Raw genomic sequence first — 19534 nt, 5'->3', positions numbered from 1 at the left:
GGAGTGTCCCCGAAGCACAGCTCTCTCCTTCCGCTGCCAAGCAACAACCCACAGGGAAACTACCTCCAAGGAGAGCTGCTACATGAAGCAGGCATTGGCTCCGCAGCCGAAAAGCTCACTTAGGTCCCTGGCATCAGCTCACCTCTCTGCTGCTCCTTTCATATGGAGTGCAGCAGCCTCTGGGGTTGGGCCTGGCAACTATTTAAGAGCTACCCAGGGGAAAACACTGGGAGTCTTGTGTACTTACACCAGGTCTGAATTTTGCCCCATGAAGATGGGGAGAACACCGTACCTGGTGGAAACTGCCCTGGGATCACAGGAAGGCACAGCAGAATCACTTGAGCGGTGATGTAGGTAGGACACTGGGACTAACAAGTTAACTCTTGGGAAACAGTGCACAGATGGTAAGGACCTCAGGTTTACATCTCACCTGCCTGAGGCACTTCCCAGAGCGAAGCATCCCCCACTGCTGCAATGGGACACATAGGTCAGCACTGCCTCAGAGGAAGTCACCCACTCCCCCTTAAAGTTCTGCAGAGATTTATTCTCCACATGCTAACCTCAGCTTGTGAGCTGGCCTCACCCCGAACCAGAAAAGCACCGTCAGGGCCCAGTTGCTCCTGTTCACTCCAGGGTCAGAAAAGGTTGCTCCCAATTGTATGTTTTCTAGCATTTTGTCATGCGTGTGTTAACCTGATCAACAGGGGCTCCAGTCCTTCCCCAGAAAATTCCCCAGCCTGATCCATTTCCTGCCAGGGAATCTCTCATTTGCCCTTTCTTAATTCCATCCCATATCTCCTAGTTATACCCCTTGGGCCACTCTCACCAATCCCTCTTCCTCCCGTGGTTTAGCGTGGCCACACGTAGCTCTGTAATGACTTCTTATCTGTCAGATCCTTCAGCCCCCGGAACATTTGTGTGTCTCTTCTCAACACTTCCTCCACTTTGTCCGTATCTGTCTGGTAACAAGAGGCCCAGAAATAAACTGGCTCTAGAGAGAGGCTGGAGACCACCCGCTGTGGGAGGGAGAGCAAGCTGTCCCTTATTGCAGCACTCCTCACTTCCAGCACTCCTGGCTGGCAGAGAGCGCTCACCGACTGCTCCACTGTTTAAGAAAGCAGGAGGGTAAATCTTTTCTCTGTACATTAGTTGATGCTAAACCTCCTAAGTCAAGCTGTGGCTGGATCTGTGCTGACGTGTGCCTCAACACCATTACCAATCTGCCCCACCACACCACCTCCCAGCCAACCTGCTCTGCCCAGCCCAGCCCACTCTCCCCCGCTCTCTGCCCCATTTCCCCTCTGCCAGCCTGCTCTCCCCTGGCCTCTGCACGGCCTGATCTCACCCAGCTGGGACCACTGAGATCTTCTAGTCTGAGAATTCCACCCAGTGATTTGTGCACAAAGTCCATAACTTCTAGCTGAACTCTCTGGTGTGTCTTTGAGACAAACATCCAGTCTTGATTTCAAATTATCTAGGGATGGAGAATCCACCACAGCTCTTGGTTAGTTCCTCCAGTTTTTAATTACCCTGTTAAAAATTTGCACCTTAGTTCTGGTCTGAATTTGTCTAACTTCAGCTTCCAGATGTTGGATCTTGTTATGTCCTTTTCTGCTAGATTACAGAGTCGGCTATCAGAAACTTGATGCCAATCTGGTTGGGCAAGAAGCTTGTGCACATTGATCCAGATAAACCCTGGCCATTCCCACCGAGTAGCCTCCAGCTCCAGATTACAATGAGTTCAGTATTAACCTGTCCAGATGGAATGTCAGGCAGGTGGCTGCTGTCAGAGACTTGGGACAGGGCCAGAGGATGCCTGAGAAATGTGAACACCTGCACAGCAGTAGCTGCTGTGTCTTTTGAGCCCTTCAGAAGCCTCTGTGGGGATGTTGTGACATTAAGCTTGCGATGAAGCTGTGGATCCGTAGCATCATGGTTCTGCCAACTCTATTGTACAGCCATGAAACGTGGGAGCTGAAGATGACTGAACAGAGCAGACTGAAGTTTTTGTTGTCTTTGTCGACTGCTCTATATCAAGTGGCAGAGCAATGAGGACATGTGTTGCTGGACCCAGCAACTGGAAATCAGCACTCATTTGGTTTTGGTTTCAGCAGCTTTCTTGGTACACACACATCATTAGAATGGAAGACCAACAGATTAGGAAGCTGATTTACCAAGAAACAACGTTACACAGTCTGCAATCACACAGTCACCAAAAGTGGTAAGTTTGCCAATGATGGACATAAACTGAATGCCCAGCCAGACCACCCTAAGGACCTAGCCAGAGATCAGGCCGGGTGACACTCAATCCGCAAGGAGGCTATGTCCCTTTGCGATTCGCCATGATGACGATGATGATGATATCGATTCAGATAATAGTAATTTTTAATCAGAATATCATGAGGGACAGAGTCAGAAATCTAAGTATATTGTGTCAACAGTTACCTTCATCAACTAAACTTGTGATCTCATCAAAAAAACAATACCAAGCTCGTTTAGCAAGTCTTACTTTCCATAAAACCATGTTTAGTGGCATTTATTACTCTACCTTTCCTGTGATTCTTTACTGACCACATCCTGTATCAGCCTTTCCAGGATTCTGCCAGGCTAATCAGCCTAGTTTCCATGGTCATCCCACTTATCCTTTTTAAATATTGGTACAACATCAGCAGCTTTTTTACAGTCCTTGTGCACTTCCCCACTTATCCTAAACTTGTTAAAATCAACATTAATGGTTCAGAGAATTTCTCAGCCAGTTCTTTTAATATTCTTGGGTACAAGTTATCTGCTCCTGCAGATTTAAAAATGTTTAACTGTAATAGCTGCAGTTTAACAACCTTCCTAGTTACTGCTTGCACAGGAAGTCTTTCATTATTATTATTTATTCATCATTGCCCATAATACACTGGGCTCCTTCCAAACCGAGTAGCAGGGGGGTTCCCCTCCCCTCCCCCAAGGCGCCTGCAGTCTAGAGATACAGCAAGTAGGGGGCAGGGCTGAGGATGGAGGAGCTGCCTCCCCTAAAAATGGCAGCAGGACTCTGGGGGAGAAGAGTTCAGGAAACTCAGGAGAGACAAGAGAGGCTCCTGCCGAAAAGACTCAGGGACTAGGGGAGTTGCCCAGTTAGGGAGGGCTGGAAGGAGCCAGCTGAAGCAGGGAAGACCCTGAGAAACCAGGGGAGCTTGGGGCTGGGCCCAGTTTATGGTTGGAGGGCAGACTTTTGGATTCATTTCTGAACTTTAAGCTAATAACCAGACCCTAAAGAGAGCTGCGGTTACTGGACTTGTAAAAGCCTCTTTTTGTGAATTAGTGAGAAACCAAGAAGGGAAACTGAGACAAGGGGTCAGCCTGTGGCCATGAGGGGTGTCCGGGGTGTTGCCAGTGGCACAGGCAGCAGGATCCAAATGTTCCTTCTGCAGCTTCTGCAGGATCATCTGGCAACCCAGGCAGTGCAGCCACAGGCACAGCAGGGAGGGCAGGGAGATCACTGCCAGCAGGTGAGGAAGATCCTGCTATGCTTTAATGTGGGAAACCTGGACATAAGAGTGGAGGGCCCCAGCTGGCAGTGGGATCACTCAGCAGGGGCTGGGGGAAGAGACACACCAAAAATGGTGTGGAGGTGGAAGGGCCTGGCCATATGTTTCAAGTGGTGGGGGATACGAGGAGGGTCTGTCCCTTTAAAAACAGTTAAAAAAAGAAGCGGGAGGAGAAGGGGAGCATGTCCCCCCTAAGTGGCATGCCAGACATAGCTGACTAGAACACAGCCAGACAAACGCTCCCTCTAAGAGGTGTTTCAGGCATGGGAAGGAAGGACCGGCACTGAAGATGTGTCTTAATTAGGTCCAGGACCTTGGCAAAGAAAACGAGGGGGTCTGTAAGACGGGAAAGATCTGGCAGGCTGCTAGCATGTTCTCGGAAGCATGCCAGCCCTCTGTGCCCGAGGCGAGAGGAGTGAGTGGGGTGGTGATGGACGTAGTAGCCCCGCCTCCTGCTCAAGAGCAGACGGACTTGGGGCTGTGGGAGAAGGACGCTAAATCAGAGAGAGGCAGGACCAGAGCAGGGCTGCGCCTTGGGAGTGGCAGGACAGGACAGCTGGTCGGCAAAGGGGTATAAACACAGAACTGGCGGGAGAGGAGATTAGTGGTTTGCTCTCTTTGAAGGAGACACACCAGAGGAAACATGCTGCTCTGAAGGAGGACGTGCAGCTGGCCCTGCAAGAAAGCAACCAGCTAGCCACAGATAAGCAGGGCTTAGCATGGTAAATTGAAATGCTGGTGGACAAGTAGGTGGGCTTCATCTCCAAATAGGGGAGACGGAGGACATCAAGGGGGAAAGAGCCAGTTGCTCCATGGCTTTAGCCAGTTGGCGGTATTGCTATCGCCAAACAAGCCAGCAAGGAGTGACGGAAGAAACAAAGATGGCAGAAACTTGCCCTGTGGTTGGGCAAGGGTGAGGTTGTGTAAGGGGGTGGCCTGTCCCTTTAAGGACTGGAGTCTGGAGCTGGCTGGCTCTGCCTGCCACACCTGGGAGGACAGCTGGGGATGGGAGCTGCCACCCCGATAAAGGGCAGCACGGAGTAAGGGAGGCTCCTGCAGAGAAAACTGAGAGGCTGGGGAGTTCCCCCAGCTGGGAAGGGCTGGGAGGAGCTGAGATGCCAGGAGAGTCTGGGGCCGGAGAGCACTCTTTTGTTCCTTTCTCAACCTAAAGATAATAAACTTTCACAAAGACGCTGCTGTTACTGGACGTGCACACCCCTCTCTTTGTGAGTTATCAGGACCCAAGAAGGGAGGTGAGGTGAGGGGCCCCATTGCTGCCCAGCTCCAGCACAGTGCCTGGATCCTCTGCTCTGTGGGGGAACCTTTCCCCCTCCAACTCACTCCATTCAGAAGGGCCCGCTGTGCCGCATTCTCCTTAGCTCCTCTCTCCTGGCCATGCAGGTGTGTAGCTACACAAGGTCCCTCCCCCAGCTGGGCCTTACCTGAGCTCTCCCACTCCAGCCTGGCATTAGCAATGGCGCTGGAACCCCCCTGCTCTGGCTGGCAAATGAGCACAGCTCTGACACGAACACTTGTGCGTCCCCCTCTCTTCCTCCACGCCCCCTTCCCACCCCAGCCGGTCTGTGTCTCCCCGCCTCCCAGCATGTCTCTCTCCCTTCGGCCTGCCCCCCCAGTGTCCACGCCTCTTGTCCCATCCCTCAGTGTATGCATGCCTCTGCATCCTAGAGCCCCAGTGATGTATCTCTTTGTCCCACCCCTACCCCCCAATGTGTGTGTGCGTCTCCCTCGCCACTCCCCCTGTGCATCTGTGCACATCTGTCCTTTCTTCACGGCCACTCTCTCCCCCTGCCAGCTTTCTCTCCACCCAGGGTGTCTCTCTCCCCTGTCACGTGTCCCAGGTTCTGGGGTGTGCACTCCCCCCTCCCCCATTCGTGTGACCCTGGTTCAGAGCTGTGCAGTCCCCCCCACCCAGGTATGTAGAGTCAGACCAGGGCCACATGGAGGGCAATGACCCAGTTCCTGCTGTCACAGCTCCCCCAGGAGCAGAAGGGCAGGTGAACCAGCCCTTGCCTGCAAAGCAGCCATCCCCCTGCCCTCCCAAGACCACCCCAACCAACAGGACAGCTGCCCTTGTTCCCCCGCCTTACCAGAGGCTTCTCTCTCTTGGCAGGTGACAGCAGAGAGGGTAACAGCAGGTCTCATCAGCACCGTCACATTCGCCCCCATTCAGCAATGCCCAGAAATAGCTCAATCCACTCTAATCCCACTCTGCAGCTCAGGCCTTCTCAGCGCCTGCCCCCACCCCCAGTGCAGATCACCAGCACAAGCCTCTGGCCAGGCCCCACTCTCCTCCCTGCCTGCTAGACACCAGAACATTCCCCCTGAGCCCCTCCCCCTCACAATCAGACAGCCAGTTAGACTTGACATGGGCCTTTGAAAACATTGGGGCCAGATGGACAGCCCCAGAGCCTGAACTCTCAGCATCCCCGCAGCAGAGACAAGGCAGCTGCCGGGCAAGCCCTTCCCCCTCACACCAGCCCTGCCCACCCACCAGTGGCTCTTCTGCCAGTTAACACCAGCACTGGACATGGTCAGGAAACTGGACTGAGACCCACCAAATTCATCACACATGTGGGCCATCAGAGAGTGGGAAGGACTGTGCCCCCCTCCAGAGTTGGGGTGCCCGGCTTCAGAGGCCAGCACTGCCCGTGTGTTCCTTACCTTGTGAGTGTCGGGTGTCTCCCTGTCTGGAGCAGCACTGCTGGTGTCGATAGACCCGTTGGACGGCATCGTGGGGATAGGGGTAGGCTGAGAGGTTTTGCTTTTTTTTTTTTTTTAAATAAAATAAAATTTAAAAGTTCAAACTTTAAAAACAAGAAGAAAGTTTAAAAACTGCCCCAGCAGCAATGTCCTGAGCCTTCCGTCCGTCTGTCTGTCTGGCCCCTCCTGCCACCTGTGGAGGAAACACAGAGAAGGGCGCAGGGTGAGGCCCGGAACACCATCGCACACGGCACCCGCAGGCACCAACTTCAAGCGGCCTCGCCCCCAGCCAGGGACAATTATTAACACGCCGCAGCCTTGACTCAGCCGTGCAGGGGCCCCTTTCCCCCAGCTCCGCTGGCCCCCCACCCACCAGGGTCCCCGCCACCCGGACACCATGCTAGCCAGCTCCTCCAGACTCCATGGAGAGCCCCCTCGCCCCTCCCTGGCCCCCCCGTCAATCCCAAACTCCTGTCTTGGGGCACAGAGTCCCCCCCGTCCCAGACAGATGCTGCTCCCCCCTCCCCCAGCAGGGGCTGCCCACCGCAGCCAAGCACCTGTTGCTATGGAAAATGCTGCCTGCATTAGCCATGGCCGGGGCTGCTGTTGCCTTTGGCACCAGAGCTGCAAATTGTTTCTAGAGCTTTCCAGCCGCAGCTCGTTCCCAGCCAGGAGGGTGGGGGGCTGATGGGCAGGCAGGGCTGCTGCTTCTAGAACAGAAACTTAAAACCCAGACAATTCTCCTTCCTCTGCCCCACTACAGGTAGGCTGTGGCCTGGGGGAGGGGGCTGCAGGGAGCAGCCTCTTCCTCCCCCCTTCCCCATATCTCTGCTCTGTGCAGAGGCCAGGGGGCTGGGTGTTCCCCACAATCAGCCTCTCCCTCCCTGCCTCCCTCCGACCTCTGCTCTGTGCAGAGGCCAGGGGGCTGGGTGCCCCCCACAATCAGCCTCTCCCTCCGTGCCTCACCCCCACCCACCTCTGCTCTGTGCAAAGGCCAGAGCCTGGGTGTCCGCTGCACTCAGCCTCTCCTTCCCTATTCCCCTGCCCCACACACACACACACACACACCTCTGCTCTGTGCAGAGCTGGGTTAGAGGCAGGAACCAACCTTCCCCATGACCCCCCTCCCCACACACCTCTGCTCTGTGCAGAGGCCAGGGGGCTGGGTGCCCCCCACAATCAGCCTCTCCCTCCGTGCCTCACCCCCACCTCTGCTCTGTGCAGAGGCCAGGGGGCTGGGTGTCCCCCATAATCAGCCTCTTTGTTCCTCCCTCACACACACACACCTCTGCTCTGTGCAGAGGCCTGAGGGCTAGGTGCAGGCAGGAACCAGCCTCTCCCTCTCTGTGCTCCCCCCACCCTGCAAAGGCCAGAGCCTGGGTGTCCGCTGCACTCAGCCTCTCCCTCCCTATTCCCCTGCCCCACACACACACACACACACACACACCCCTCTGCTCTGTGCAGAGCTGGGTTAGAGGCAGGAACCAACCTCCCCCATGACCCCCCACACACACACACCTCTGCTCTGTGCAGAGGCCAGGGGGCTGGGTGTCCCACATAATCAGCCTCTTCCTCCCTGCCCCCCCCCCCACCTCCACTCTGTGCAGAGGCCAGGGGGCTGGATGTAGGCAGGAACCATCTTCTCCCTCTCTCTGCCCCGCCCAACCCACTGTGCAGAGGCCATGGGGCTGGACGTCCCCTGCAATCAGCCTTCCCCTCCCTGCCCCTTGGTTCTTAGCAGGAATCCAACACTTGGGAGCTGTCTCCCCTCTGCTGGGAGGTTTGAGCACCACGGAACATTCTCCACAGCCTGAACAAGCAGGGCACAGTCCGGAACAGACCCACCTCTCCTGGGCTGCCCCACCCGCAGACAGCCGTCTCCCCTGTGTCTCCAGCACTGCCCCAGCCCCATCTCCCCATCACTTCCAAACTCATGGGACATGCCAGCTACAATCACCACCTCAAGTTCCTCTATTTCCCCTGGGCTTCCAGCCCCTCCCCTTCACCAAAAGGTCTCACCAGGGTCTCCTTCAAGCTCCTCTTCTGGTCCATTCCCAGAGCTCCGCCTCATCCTCACCCGCCTTGCCCTCACTGCTGCTTTTCACACTGCTGAGCACACACCTTACTCCCTCCTCTCCTGGCTCATCTCTGACCATCGTTTCGGGGCTCTCTGTCTCCACTCTCCCTCACATCTCGTAGGTGCTGCCTTTGACCCCTGCCTCTTCTCCTTTCTCGCCTCTTTCCACCCACACAGCTTCAACTACCATCTTTACCCCAAAGAGCCACCTCTCCACTCCTGACCCGTTTCCCTTCGCCCCAGCCTGACGTCAGCTCAACCGTACCATGACTCCAGTTCCTCCCTCCCATCATCTGTCAGCATGGACACTGTGGCCAAAAGGCTGCACAGACCCACCCTAACCAACTCCACTGCTGCCTTTGCGCCCATGTGACGCTGATTGATATGGGGTGACTGTGACAACAAAGACCACTTCCCTAGCCATCCATTGGCTGAGACTTCCCTGCCCCTGCGCTATGCCCCCCAGAGAATCCCCTTCTCTCCGGAAACGCACTCCTTTCTATAGCCTTCCCTATTGGGGCTGCAGGTTCCCCACAGGTGATCCAGGTGGCTCAGCAGCTGAGTCTGCACTCTGCTCCCTGCCATGCCCCTCCCCCACAGTATCCTTCCTCCCCAGCTCTGCCCACCCCCACTATGGCACTGCAAGTCCTGCAGGGTTTGGAGGGAGCTGAGGGACTAGCTCCCAGCTTTGCTCCTCCTGCTGCAGGCTCAGCACACAGCGTACCTCTGGGATGCTGGAACAGAGCTGGAAAGGAAGATAGCAGCAGGGGAGGAAACCAGGAGGGAGTTGGGCTAAGAGTGCAGAATCAGCCCCTGGATTCCTGGTTGGGGCTCTGTGAAACCAAGGTGTCATGGCCCAAGGGAGAGGCAGAGACACTTTGGGAGATCTCAGCTGGGGAGCTAGAGAGCTTGGCCAGGCAAGGGAGCTGTCAAAGAGGTCAGTGCAACAACTGCCCTCAGCCAACTGAGATGTGACCCCTTGTAGCGAGGTGGTGGGATAATCCACACAGCCCCGATGAGGGACAAGCCTCCCCTAGCACCAACGTGGGCAGAGACAGTGGATCCTGCCCTGCCACTCAGAAGTCACGGTGCAGGACAGGAAGTAGAAAAGCCCCGCTGCAAAGCTCAGTTGAAAGCCAGCCACTGGAGAGGCCAGATGCCTGTGGCCTAGCTCCGGGTTGGGGGACGCCGGCAGGCCATGGCCGACCCAACGACTGGCCAGGCCAGCCGCGCCTGCCCCTCGCCAGCTACCCCGAGGAGGAGCGGCGCCTGGCCCTCGCCAGCTACCCCGAGGAGGAGCCGCGCCTGCCCCTTGCTAGTTACCCGGAGGAACCGATGGCGCTGGGAACTGCCAAGGACGCCGGCCAAACCCAGGTACCTTACGAGGGGGAGGTAGGAATTAGCCCAGGGCAGCTGACTTCAGTCTGGGTGCAGCACACCCAGAGCCCATGTCAGCGCGGTGCGGTCAGGATCCCCACTGACACAGCAGCGAGTCTTCTGCCGCTGCTAGGGCCCCAGGCTGGGACGCAGTGTAGCGGGTGGCTCTGCGTCCCCCCTGACACCCCACTCACGGGTGGCCGTCTCCCCCTCGCACCAGATACTCAGAAGCCGGAGCTCCTGACTGTGTTTGCTGCCCCACCCTGACCTAGGGCCTGGGCTTGCATTGAACTATTGGCTCTGCCCCTGCCTAAGGGCCTAAGCTCCCAACTGTTTGTTTACTGGCGTGCCCTGACCCAGGGCTTGGGCCCAGAGCAACCTAGTGCGAGGCAGTGGGATACTCCACAGCCCCACGGAGGAACCCTTCTACACCCCTGTACATTTTGGGTGAAACTGCAATGCCTGTTGCCTCCTTGACAAGTGGGTGACACACTCATGTGTGTGACATGGTGTTTTTAAACCAACTGAGAGGCAGGAGAACTGGTGTAAGCATCTCCAGCACAGACAAGACCAAAGATCCCTTCTCGCCAGCTATTTGTCATCCCCTTCCAAGCTCTGCATGACTCCCTCCCCTTGCCAAATTCCAGGTGCTTCTCTGCCTCCTCGAATGGTGTCAGCCTCCAATGCACATTCTCAGTGTACCCCACACCTCTGCCCCTTACCTAGAGCACCCTCCCCGAGCTCAGCTTCAAGGCCCTCACTCTGAAGCTCCATCTCTGCTGTGCTGCCTGTAGACGACACATTGTGCTAGAGGAGTGCCCGGGGGACTGTTCAGACCTCCCAACACTGCACATGTGTTGTGCCCTGCCCCCTACTCAGTGTATCTCTAGACTGTGGGCTCCTTGGGGCAAGGAACACCCCTGCTGCTCACTTTGAGCAGCACCAGCTGGATGCGGACACCCTCCAGGCTTGCACCTCCAATGCAATCCAGCTGTAGACGACACATTGTGCGAGAGGAGTGCCCGGGGGACTGTTCAGACCTCCCAACACTGCACGTGTGTTGTGCCCTGCCCCCTACTCAGTGTATCTCTAGACTGTAGACTCCTTCTCCGAGCTGCAAGGAGCACCCCTGCTGCTCGCTTTGAGCAGCACCAGCTGGATGCGGACACCCTCCAGGCTTGCACCCCCAATGCAATCCAGCTTCTTAGTCAGGGTGTCTCATCATAGAATACCAGGGTTGGAAGGGATCTCAGGAGGTCATCTAGTCCAAACCCATGCTCAAAGCAGGACCAATACCCAACTAAATCATCCCAGCGAAGGCTTTGTCAAGCCTGACCTTAAAAACCTCTAAGGAGGAGATTGCACCACCTCCCTAGGTAACCCATTCCAGTGCTTCACCACCCTCCATCATGCCTCTGGCCTAGCACCCCCAGGCAACCCAGGTCCTTGATCAGGGTCTCATGATCCCGAAAGCCCTGCCCCCCATGCCATCTGACTCCCTTGCCAGGTTCACAACCCCTCTGGATCTCCATTTCCATGCAGTCCAGCTCCACTGCAGGGGTCTTGTGCTCCTTGGGGCCCCTCACCACAGAATACATTCTCTTCTGGTGGGTCTCCCGCCCTGTGGGTCCCAGCTGAGCTGCTGGCAACGTTCGCCTGGATTTCTAAGTAAGCCTCCCCAAACCCATATGAAACGGCTCTGTCAGCCACTTCTCCCCCCAGATGCAGGGAGCTCTGCCATTAGGAAGGCGTTCCAACACACACACAAGGCCAGCAAATAGCTCAGCACAGCCACCCAGCCCCCACCCCAGGTCATCCCCAATGTCCCAGAGAAATGGTTCGCTCAGAGCAGCACGCAGCTCCACTCTGAAAAATAACCAGTTCTCAGGCTTTGATTCGCTTCCAGCAAACATGGTCTCCAAATGCACTAAAAATAGTCAGGCTGCGTAAGAAGCACCAGGCAGATGGGGAATATGCAAGGGGGAGCACCAGGAACAACCAGCAATGAAGGCCTCCTCCCTGCCCCCATCCCTCGACAGCCTCATCACCTAGCCTCCTCCTTTGCCCTCTGCTGAGCTTTAAATAAAGACAAACACTCTTTTTCAAAGTGAGCTCTTTAAGCAGCATGTCCATCCCTTACAAGGGAGTGTAAACGCCCCTTTCCCCTAGTAACCACAAACTGCTGCTGTGAGCCCCTTGAGGGAGTGGACTCCCTGTCCAGCCAGTGAGGGATCCTGCCTCTCTGTCTAAAGGAGGTTTGACACAGTCCACACAACGTTCCTTACCTCTAAACATCGCTGGAAAGAGTCTGCAAAGAAACATGACTGAAGCAGGCTACATACGTTCAGTGTGGAACCTGTGGGGCCTTCAGCAGTGCCCATTCATAGCAGCCTTGCCTTGGTCCCAAGCTCTCTGAATAACCTTACCCAAGTCAGTGAGCTCCTCTACTGCTCCCACAACAGGTGTTCGTTCTCCTGATGGCAGCACGCTCTCCTTCTCCTGTGCACTAATGCCCAGAGTTATTACTGGTGCATTAATAGCAAAGGCTGGGCAGAAGCTTGCAAACTGGAAGAGTTTCACCCAGTTAATGCAGCAGGTCTCAAAGCTTGATCTCAAATTAATCCTCTCCTTGCCACCTGCTTGGCTCTCCCACTCACGCACCAGCGCCTGACTTTGAAGTGCAGGGAAGGACTCTGTCTGCACGTTCCTCTGCTCCTGTATTTAACAGCTCAGTCTGACCTTACAATTGAAGGCAAGTGAGGAAGAAAACTTACGGCACTTCTCCCACAAGGCAGAGCTTGTATGGGACCTGCCAGTCACTCCCACTAACGGCAGAGGCGTTTAAAGTGGGTTACCTTCTATGATACACGCAGTGCTAACAAGCCAGGGTTTATTAAGGACTCCTCAAGTCCTGCTGCCAGGATGCTTCAGCCCAGTCACATGCTGGGAACTCTCAGAAACATAACAGGCATTCTATTTCAAGTCATTTCAAAGAGGAGAGCTCATGAGCCTCCTGCCCCAGCTATTAATAATGAGGGCAAGCTTCATCCCAAAGACTGAGACCCCAAGGCTCTTTCACAGACACACATGCAGTGTGCACAGATCACTGAAATGCAGCCACCTCCAGTCTACGTTTACAAATACACACACACACTCCTCCCCTGCCCCCCCAGCAGCTGCAGGTAGCTTCTTCTTTGTCCTGACACTACAGTACATGCAGAATTTGAGGTACACCAGCATGCAGTTACCCTTACCCAAGCTGGCACTTGGTCATGACACAGAGATGACACCCTGCCTCTAGGAGTAAGTGCTCAGCGATCTTTAATGACCGCAAATACTTAAGACCTGAGCTTCACTCCTCATATGAACGATAGCACCTCTGCTAACACAGTTCATGTCACATGTACCTGGCACTGTGGTGCAGCACAGACATGGGGGGTAAGGGCCACCTAGCACTTAGACGGGTGCACTTTGCACCTGTAAAATTAGGGGGCTTTCCAGGGGGCTGTGAGGATTCGTTAGGGAACTTGTCCAAAGCATTTGAAACATGACAAGTCCTGCAAAGAATGATTATTGTTACTCTGAGTCACCAACACCCCCTCTGACAGCACAGTCCCTCCTTCCCCTACTGAGACACACCTACTGAGCCACCAACAACCATCCTAAATCACACTGGGGCATTAGCTCAGCACTGATTCAGAGAGACGAGTCACTACCACCCCCTCCAGCAGCAAGACACTGTAGCGTTCCCTGAGTATTGACTCAGAGGCAAGAGTGGTACCTACCCTGAGTCAGCATCTACTGCACCTGAGCTCTCCTTGTAGGTCTCCCAGGCAAGTAGCAACCAAATCCATCCCTCCTTAAAACCCAAAGACAGATACCAAAATGGTATCAACAACTAAACGCTGCTGCAAATCACAACTCTGGACATTCAGAAAAGAAGGAAATTGGGAGAGAGAGTCTCTCTTTTCATTACAACAAGGCTGATAAAAGAAAGAGGTACAGAAAAAATCATAGCCATATTTGTCAAAAATGTTCAGGACTAATGGGTCAGAAGTGATAGCATCACCTATGCTACTACTCCCGACGGATGGCTGTAATAAATTCATTGTCATGGATAATAAAAGTATTGGCTTGATCCAGTTAAACACACTTAGCTAATTATAAACTTCTGTGGTCAAATATTTTGCTTATTATTCAAAATTACATGTCTGTGTTAGGCAAAGGAGTCAAAATCTCGATTTGTATTTGGCTTTTACCTTCACAGAGTTCTATATAAAACTACATACTATACCCTGTGAATTTCAGCAAAAACAGATCATCAACTCAGCCAAGTGCTGGGGACAGTGATAGCACACACTGCAGGTGAAAATACACAGAAAAACAGGTATGTTGGGGGGAAGAATGGCTGGTTCTCAGCAACAGACTAGACAGAAAGGAGGAGGAGAAGGGAAAAGTCCCAAAACTAGCCTGATGGAAAGTTATTCTACACAACAAGATTTTCTTTTCTCCTGTACTGTAACCAAAGTAGTCAAGATCCTCTCCTACACTGTAAACATAACAATGTAAAGTTATACATCTAGGAACAAGGAACACAGGTATCTGAGCAAAAGTTAATGGCCAGACTAGTTGATCAGACCTTAAACTCTATGAATCTATGAAACATTTGCTTTACATGTCCCTGGAAATCTCCCAGCCCTCCCCCACCCACCCCAACACTAACGGAATGGCTGCTAGAGAAGTTCCTAGTTAGTAGGTCAAGAAGACCGTCATTTACAAAACTAAACGGCCTAAAATCTACAAGAACATTCATGAACAACTTGGTCCCAAACTCTACTATTTGTTCTCTAGAAAACTGCACTCAGAAGTATGAAACATTTCACTGTTTACGTGTAGCCAATTCTGTACAACCCTCACATGAAACACATGCCATACATCAAAACAGCCGATTCCACATGGAAAATTAAACACACTCATCAGGGTAATAAAGAGCATCACTGTGCCAGTTTGTTTTCCTTTTCAGTTCTGCCACAGGCTCAAAGAAGCCTAGAGCAGAAAGCAGGGCACCCCTTTCTGTTACGTCACCACCAATACATCAGAATTGCAGCCAAATCTACTTTCTACCATTGACCTTAGCTGTTCGGAGACACTCAAGGGATTTATAAGTGAAACCTCTCAAACTGTTCTCAAGCATACACTAAGAAGATTAGGAGAATCATAGACGGAGCAAAGCAGGGATGCTGGAGGTTAGAGGAACCCCAACTGTAACAAAGGGCAAGGAAAAAGCCAGCCCATGGTTTGGTATAAGTGCGGGGAGATGCCAGTACGGAAGCAATTAAGCAGTGATGCACAACTGCATAGTGATATTTTTAGGATGATGCAGAATGAATATTAAATCACCTGAGGTGCCCAGAGTTGCTGCCCAGAAGCAGAGCTTCAAGTATCCGTTGGATAAAATCCCAAAAACAAACAAACTACAGTAAGCAATGGGAGGTGCTTTGGTGAAAGGGGTGGTGCCCACCCTCGAAAATATTTTGCAAAGCAGGATCAAATTAGTGGATTCTGCCAACTTTTTAAATGCAAACATCCCTCCAGGGTTTTACCCAGCCCGTTTCTCTGAGAATGAAGTTAGGAACTAAATCATTTTTGCTCTGCTTTCATTCCAACTAACCCAGAGAGATGTTTTTAAGACACTTATAAATTTAGAGATTATTTAAGCAGCTAAGGAAACATTGTTTAGACTCTAATCCCACTGCCACTCTACTACAGAACTGCCTGCAAGCCCTTAGTCAAGTGTTATATATGGATATCCATTATTTCCTAGAGATGTTTGTGGACATTTCATTTTAAGAAAAAAGCCTCCTGCTAGGAAGTTTTGAGCTGACTCAGCATGAAAGGCTATTGCGTGTGTGAAGAGTTATTGAGAGCAGTTACTTAACACAAAAAGGTCAATTCCTCGTCCATTATTGTTAAGAACTTCACAGCCACTAGATCTGAAGAATTTGCTTACAAATTTCCAGGCCTTCTCCTTCCATAGGATTTCAGACAGAAACCTCACCTCTCTAAGTGGTACTCCAGGCCTATATAAGCAGCGGAGTTAAAAATATACATATATGTACAGCACTGTATGTTTTCAAAGCCTAGGCTCTCCAGAGGTTACTGGGCTACAAGCAGTTTATCAAAACATAGCCACTGACCTACCTCTTGGTTTATTTCTGCAATCATCCACTTAGCAAAGCAATGCAAATACAGTAAAACCAATCATTGTGATGCCATCTACACAGCACAAAGGGAAGAAAAAAAGAGGAACTAGGCTAAGAGGAAAATTCACTTGCTCAAAGACACACACACACACACTCGAACACTGAAAAAAAGGCGTCACTAACTTGAACTTATCTCATCAATAAACATAAAAAGAGACAGCTAGGGAAGTCTGTGGTAACAGTAGGAGCATCACTGTACACGTCATAAGCAGATACAAATCTTTCAGGCCTCAATTCCAAGCCATGAAGAAGCCTTTCTTTCTCCATATAGACTTTTGCATGGTACTTACAGAAGGAAACAGGTCAATGGATGAAAACTAGCACAATCAATACAAGAGATGAACTTTGCTCCTGTATGTATGAGACCAAACTACCCAGCCTCTAATGACTTACAATCTGATTCTTTCCCATTCTAGCTGGACATCTGACTATTCTTTAATAGCAAAATCATCAGGCAGAAAATAAACCACACAGTCCTGCAAAGACTCAAACCCCAGAATTTACAGATGGGGCTTCAAAGTGGATCTTTAGTGCATTTCCCAATATTTCTGTATAACAGCACCCCCGTCAAACAAGTTTCCCAGAGATTAAACAGCATGCCAACTTCCCCCCTTTGCCCCAATCCTGGGCTGAGAGCTTTCAGAGGCTAAAGGTAGCAGCGCTCCCTCCCTCAGCAGGGCAAGCGTTTGATAAAGATCATTTTGAAATGACTGTGTATAAGAAAAAGAATCTCCATGCAGATCCCCTAGGACTTTGTCACTCCCAAGTGACAGATGAGAGCGCAAGAGAAACAGACACACGCACGGGCGCACACACATACACACACACAGATGGGCAGGCTAAGTCAATGACACTTGTGTGCACAGAATGGGTAACATGCCCATCTCAGTTGCCAGCCTGCCTTGCAAAACCTCTCTAGGCTTCTTGTGTTTGGAGGGAGCTGCAAAGCCCTTGTCACAATACAGGCAGCCCAGCCTTGCTGCTGAGGATGGAAAAGAGGGAGGGAGGCCATTTACAAATAAAAAGACAGGAGGCCTTGGGGTGGGAGGAATAGAGATTTTCAAAGTGTCTCCCCCCACTACCACCACACACGCACTGCCTGCCAGATCCCAGCCCAAAGGCTGGAGAAAAGAGAGCGGGGGGGGGGGGGGGAATGGGGCCTGGCCCTCTGCCAGGCCCAGGATGATAAACCAGCCAAGCAGGCAATGCAGGGAAGAAAGAGGCACAGGCAGGAGGGAAGGGAGTGGAGTTTTACAGGGCTAATTTGTGGGGCTGATTAAATGGCCCCATGGAGGCAATTTCCCTGCAGTGAATGTGTATGTGCTGGGGAGGGGGCCAGATCCATGATGCAGCCTCCCTCCTTCCCCCAAATCCCAGCTGTGATGCCTTGCCCTTCACCAGTGCAGATGCAAAGCGTTCAAGGACACGTCTGCACCCAGCTCCTCATAGGGAGGAGGAGAGACCCAGCCTCATTGGGGGCTGTGAACCACCCTGGCTCCTCCAAATCCAGTCGGCTATGCAGCAGCTTCCTCTGCCCCTTGAAGGGTCTCTGTCCCACTAACACTCCCCTGGGCTTGGGTTTGATGATGGAATGGAGGGGGAAGAATCCTGCCTTCTCATCACTCTTCCCCCCCAAAACAACCACCATCCTGCACCTTCTTTACAGTGCACCACACCCTCCCTGGCCTGGACTCAGTGTCTGGTGGGGAAGAGTGGGCAGGTTTTGTCCCATCCCCTCAGCAAAGCTTCAGGGCAAGAGGATGCTGTTAGCAGAGCCTAGGAATTACACCTCCGTGCACCCCAACCCTGGCCCTCGGCAGGCACAATCCAACGGCAGAGCAGCATCTCCTGCCCAAACTCAAAGGGTTTCCTACCTTCCACACAAACAGACCAAGCCACAGGTGGGGGTGCACAGGGACCCACTCCCCAGGGATGGCCTCCTCTCCCAGCAGATCGGAGCAATTCCCCCATCCCTACTCTACCCTACCCTTGTCTGCAGAACCGCCTTATCTCCTCCCATCCTGACTCCCTGACAGGAACCCCCAGGCTGCAGCCTGTCTCCTAAAGCCCCCTTCTCTGGAGGGCACAGGATAGGAATGAAGAGGGGGGAGGATGGCGAGAGAACAAGGGTCATGCCAGGCTGCCATTTTTCCAGCTTCTCTGCTTTGCCCTCCCCACCACCCTCTTGCAACCACGGCTCTACATTCCACTTCACAGAAGGATTTGAGGGAGGAGGAGGGGGATTATTTCCTTGCCCTGGAACCGTGCCCACCCTTCTCCTCCCCCACCTTATTTTTTTTTACAAAACCCAATGCACGGCTGCAAAAAAATAATAGCCAGGAGCAATGCAAAGCAGCCGAGACACGCCTGCAAACATGTACGTGAAATAAAGGAAATCCCCCCCACACAGAAGGGGGTATCTGGGTCCCCCCCCAAAATCCCCCCAAAAAACATTAAACATAAAATCTGTATCTCCACCTCAGGGGATGGCGTTGACGGCTCATTAATTAATCGGGGGGCAATCTTCCCCCACAGCCCCCCGGGGGGGGTGTCACAAGTTCGTGCGCCCTCAATGTACTCAAATCGGGGAGTCCGGGTGCAAGGCAGGGGGTAGCCCCTGAGTACCGCCCCCTTCCCCCCATCGATCTGTGTGCAGTGGGATTGGGGGCACCTGAACTTGGAAGGAGGAAGGCACCGACTGCCAAAAAAAGCAAGGGGGGGGGGAATCAATGCAACATCTAGGGCAGATCTCTTTGCGATGCATGGCAAACGCAGCCCAGGGAGGGGGCGGTTGCAGCTAGTGCAGAGGAGGGGGGGCTCTGCCAGCTTCTCGTCCCCATGCCCGGGTGCCAAGCCCCCCCTCTCCGTGCCCGCTTGCCCCATGGCACCGCCCCCACCCCGGAGGCGGAGAAGGGGAGGATCGGCCCTAGGGAAGCTGCCCCCCTCCGCCGCCTGGGCCCGCTGCTACCTCGGCCAGTCCCGGGCCTGGACCTCCTCCCGGGAGCTGCCGCCGCCGCCGCTCCCTCCGCTGCGGTCCCCCTCTCCGCCGCCGCCTCCTGCCCTGCCCGGCGAGGCCTCCTCCCGCAGCTCCGCCGCCTCCACTGCAGCACTGAGCCGCACAGCCCAGCCAGCGGAGCCCGAGCGAGGGAGCGGGAGCGCGGCTCCCGCGCGGTCCTAGCGCCCGGCGTCGCCCAAACCCGCCCGCGCCGGCCACGGGCCCCCGGCCCAGCTACGGAGCCCCCCGCCGGCCCGCACCCACCCGGGGTAGGGACCTCCCCCCCCGCCGGCCCTGGCTAGGGACCCCCCCCGCCGGCCCGCACCCACCCGGGGTAGGGACCTCCCCCCCCGCCGTCCCTGGCTAGGGACCCCCCTGCCAACCCACACCCACCCAGGCTAGGGACCCCCCCCCCCGCCGGCCCTGGCTAGGGACCCCCCCCCGCCGGCCCGCACCCACCCGGGGTAGGGACCTGCCCCCCCGCCGGCCCGCACCCACCCGGGGTAGGGACCCCTCCCGCCGTCCCTGGCTAGGGACCCCCCTGCCAACCCACACCCACCCAGGC

General features: G+C 54.0%; 1 protein-coding gene across 6 annotated transcripts in view; it reads right to left on the bottom strand.

Moving 5' to 3' along the window:
* The window catches only part of DNMT3A (DNA methyltransferase 3 alpha), a 284321-nt gene extending 265318 nt beyond the window's left edge, over positions 1-19003 (bottom strand). For all 6 annotated transcript variants that reach the window (XM_050948759.1, XM_050948761.1, XM_050948762.1 and 3 more), the window contains exons 1-2: positions 18943-19003; positions 6219-6450 (exon numbers count right to left, since the gene is read on the bottom strand). In XM_050948759.1, the coding sequence (XP_050804716.1) occupies positions 6219-6287 (69 nt within the window). In that variant the 5' untranslated portion in view covers positions 6288-6450; positions 18943-19003. The remainder of the gene's footprint in view (positions 1-6218; positions 6451-18942) is intronic.
* Between the last annotated feature and the right edge of the window lie 531 nt (positions 19004-19534).

Source organism: Gopherus flavomarginatus, chromosome 4 (genome assembly GCF_025201925.1).
Source record: "Gopherus flavomarginatus isolate rGopFla2 chromosome 4, rGopFla2.mat.asm, whole genome shotgun sequence".
NCBI lineage: Eukaryota > Metazoa > Chordata > Testudines > Testudinidae > Gopherus > Gopherus flavomarginatus.
Note: the sequence above shows the minus strand (reverse complement) of the source record. Positions and strands in the feature narration are given on the sequence as shown.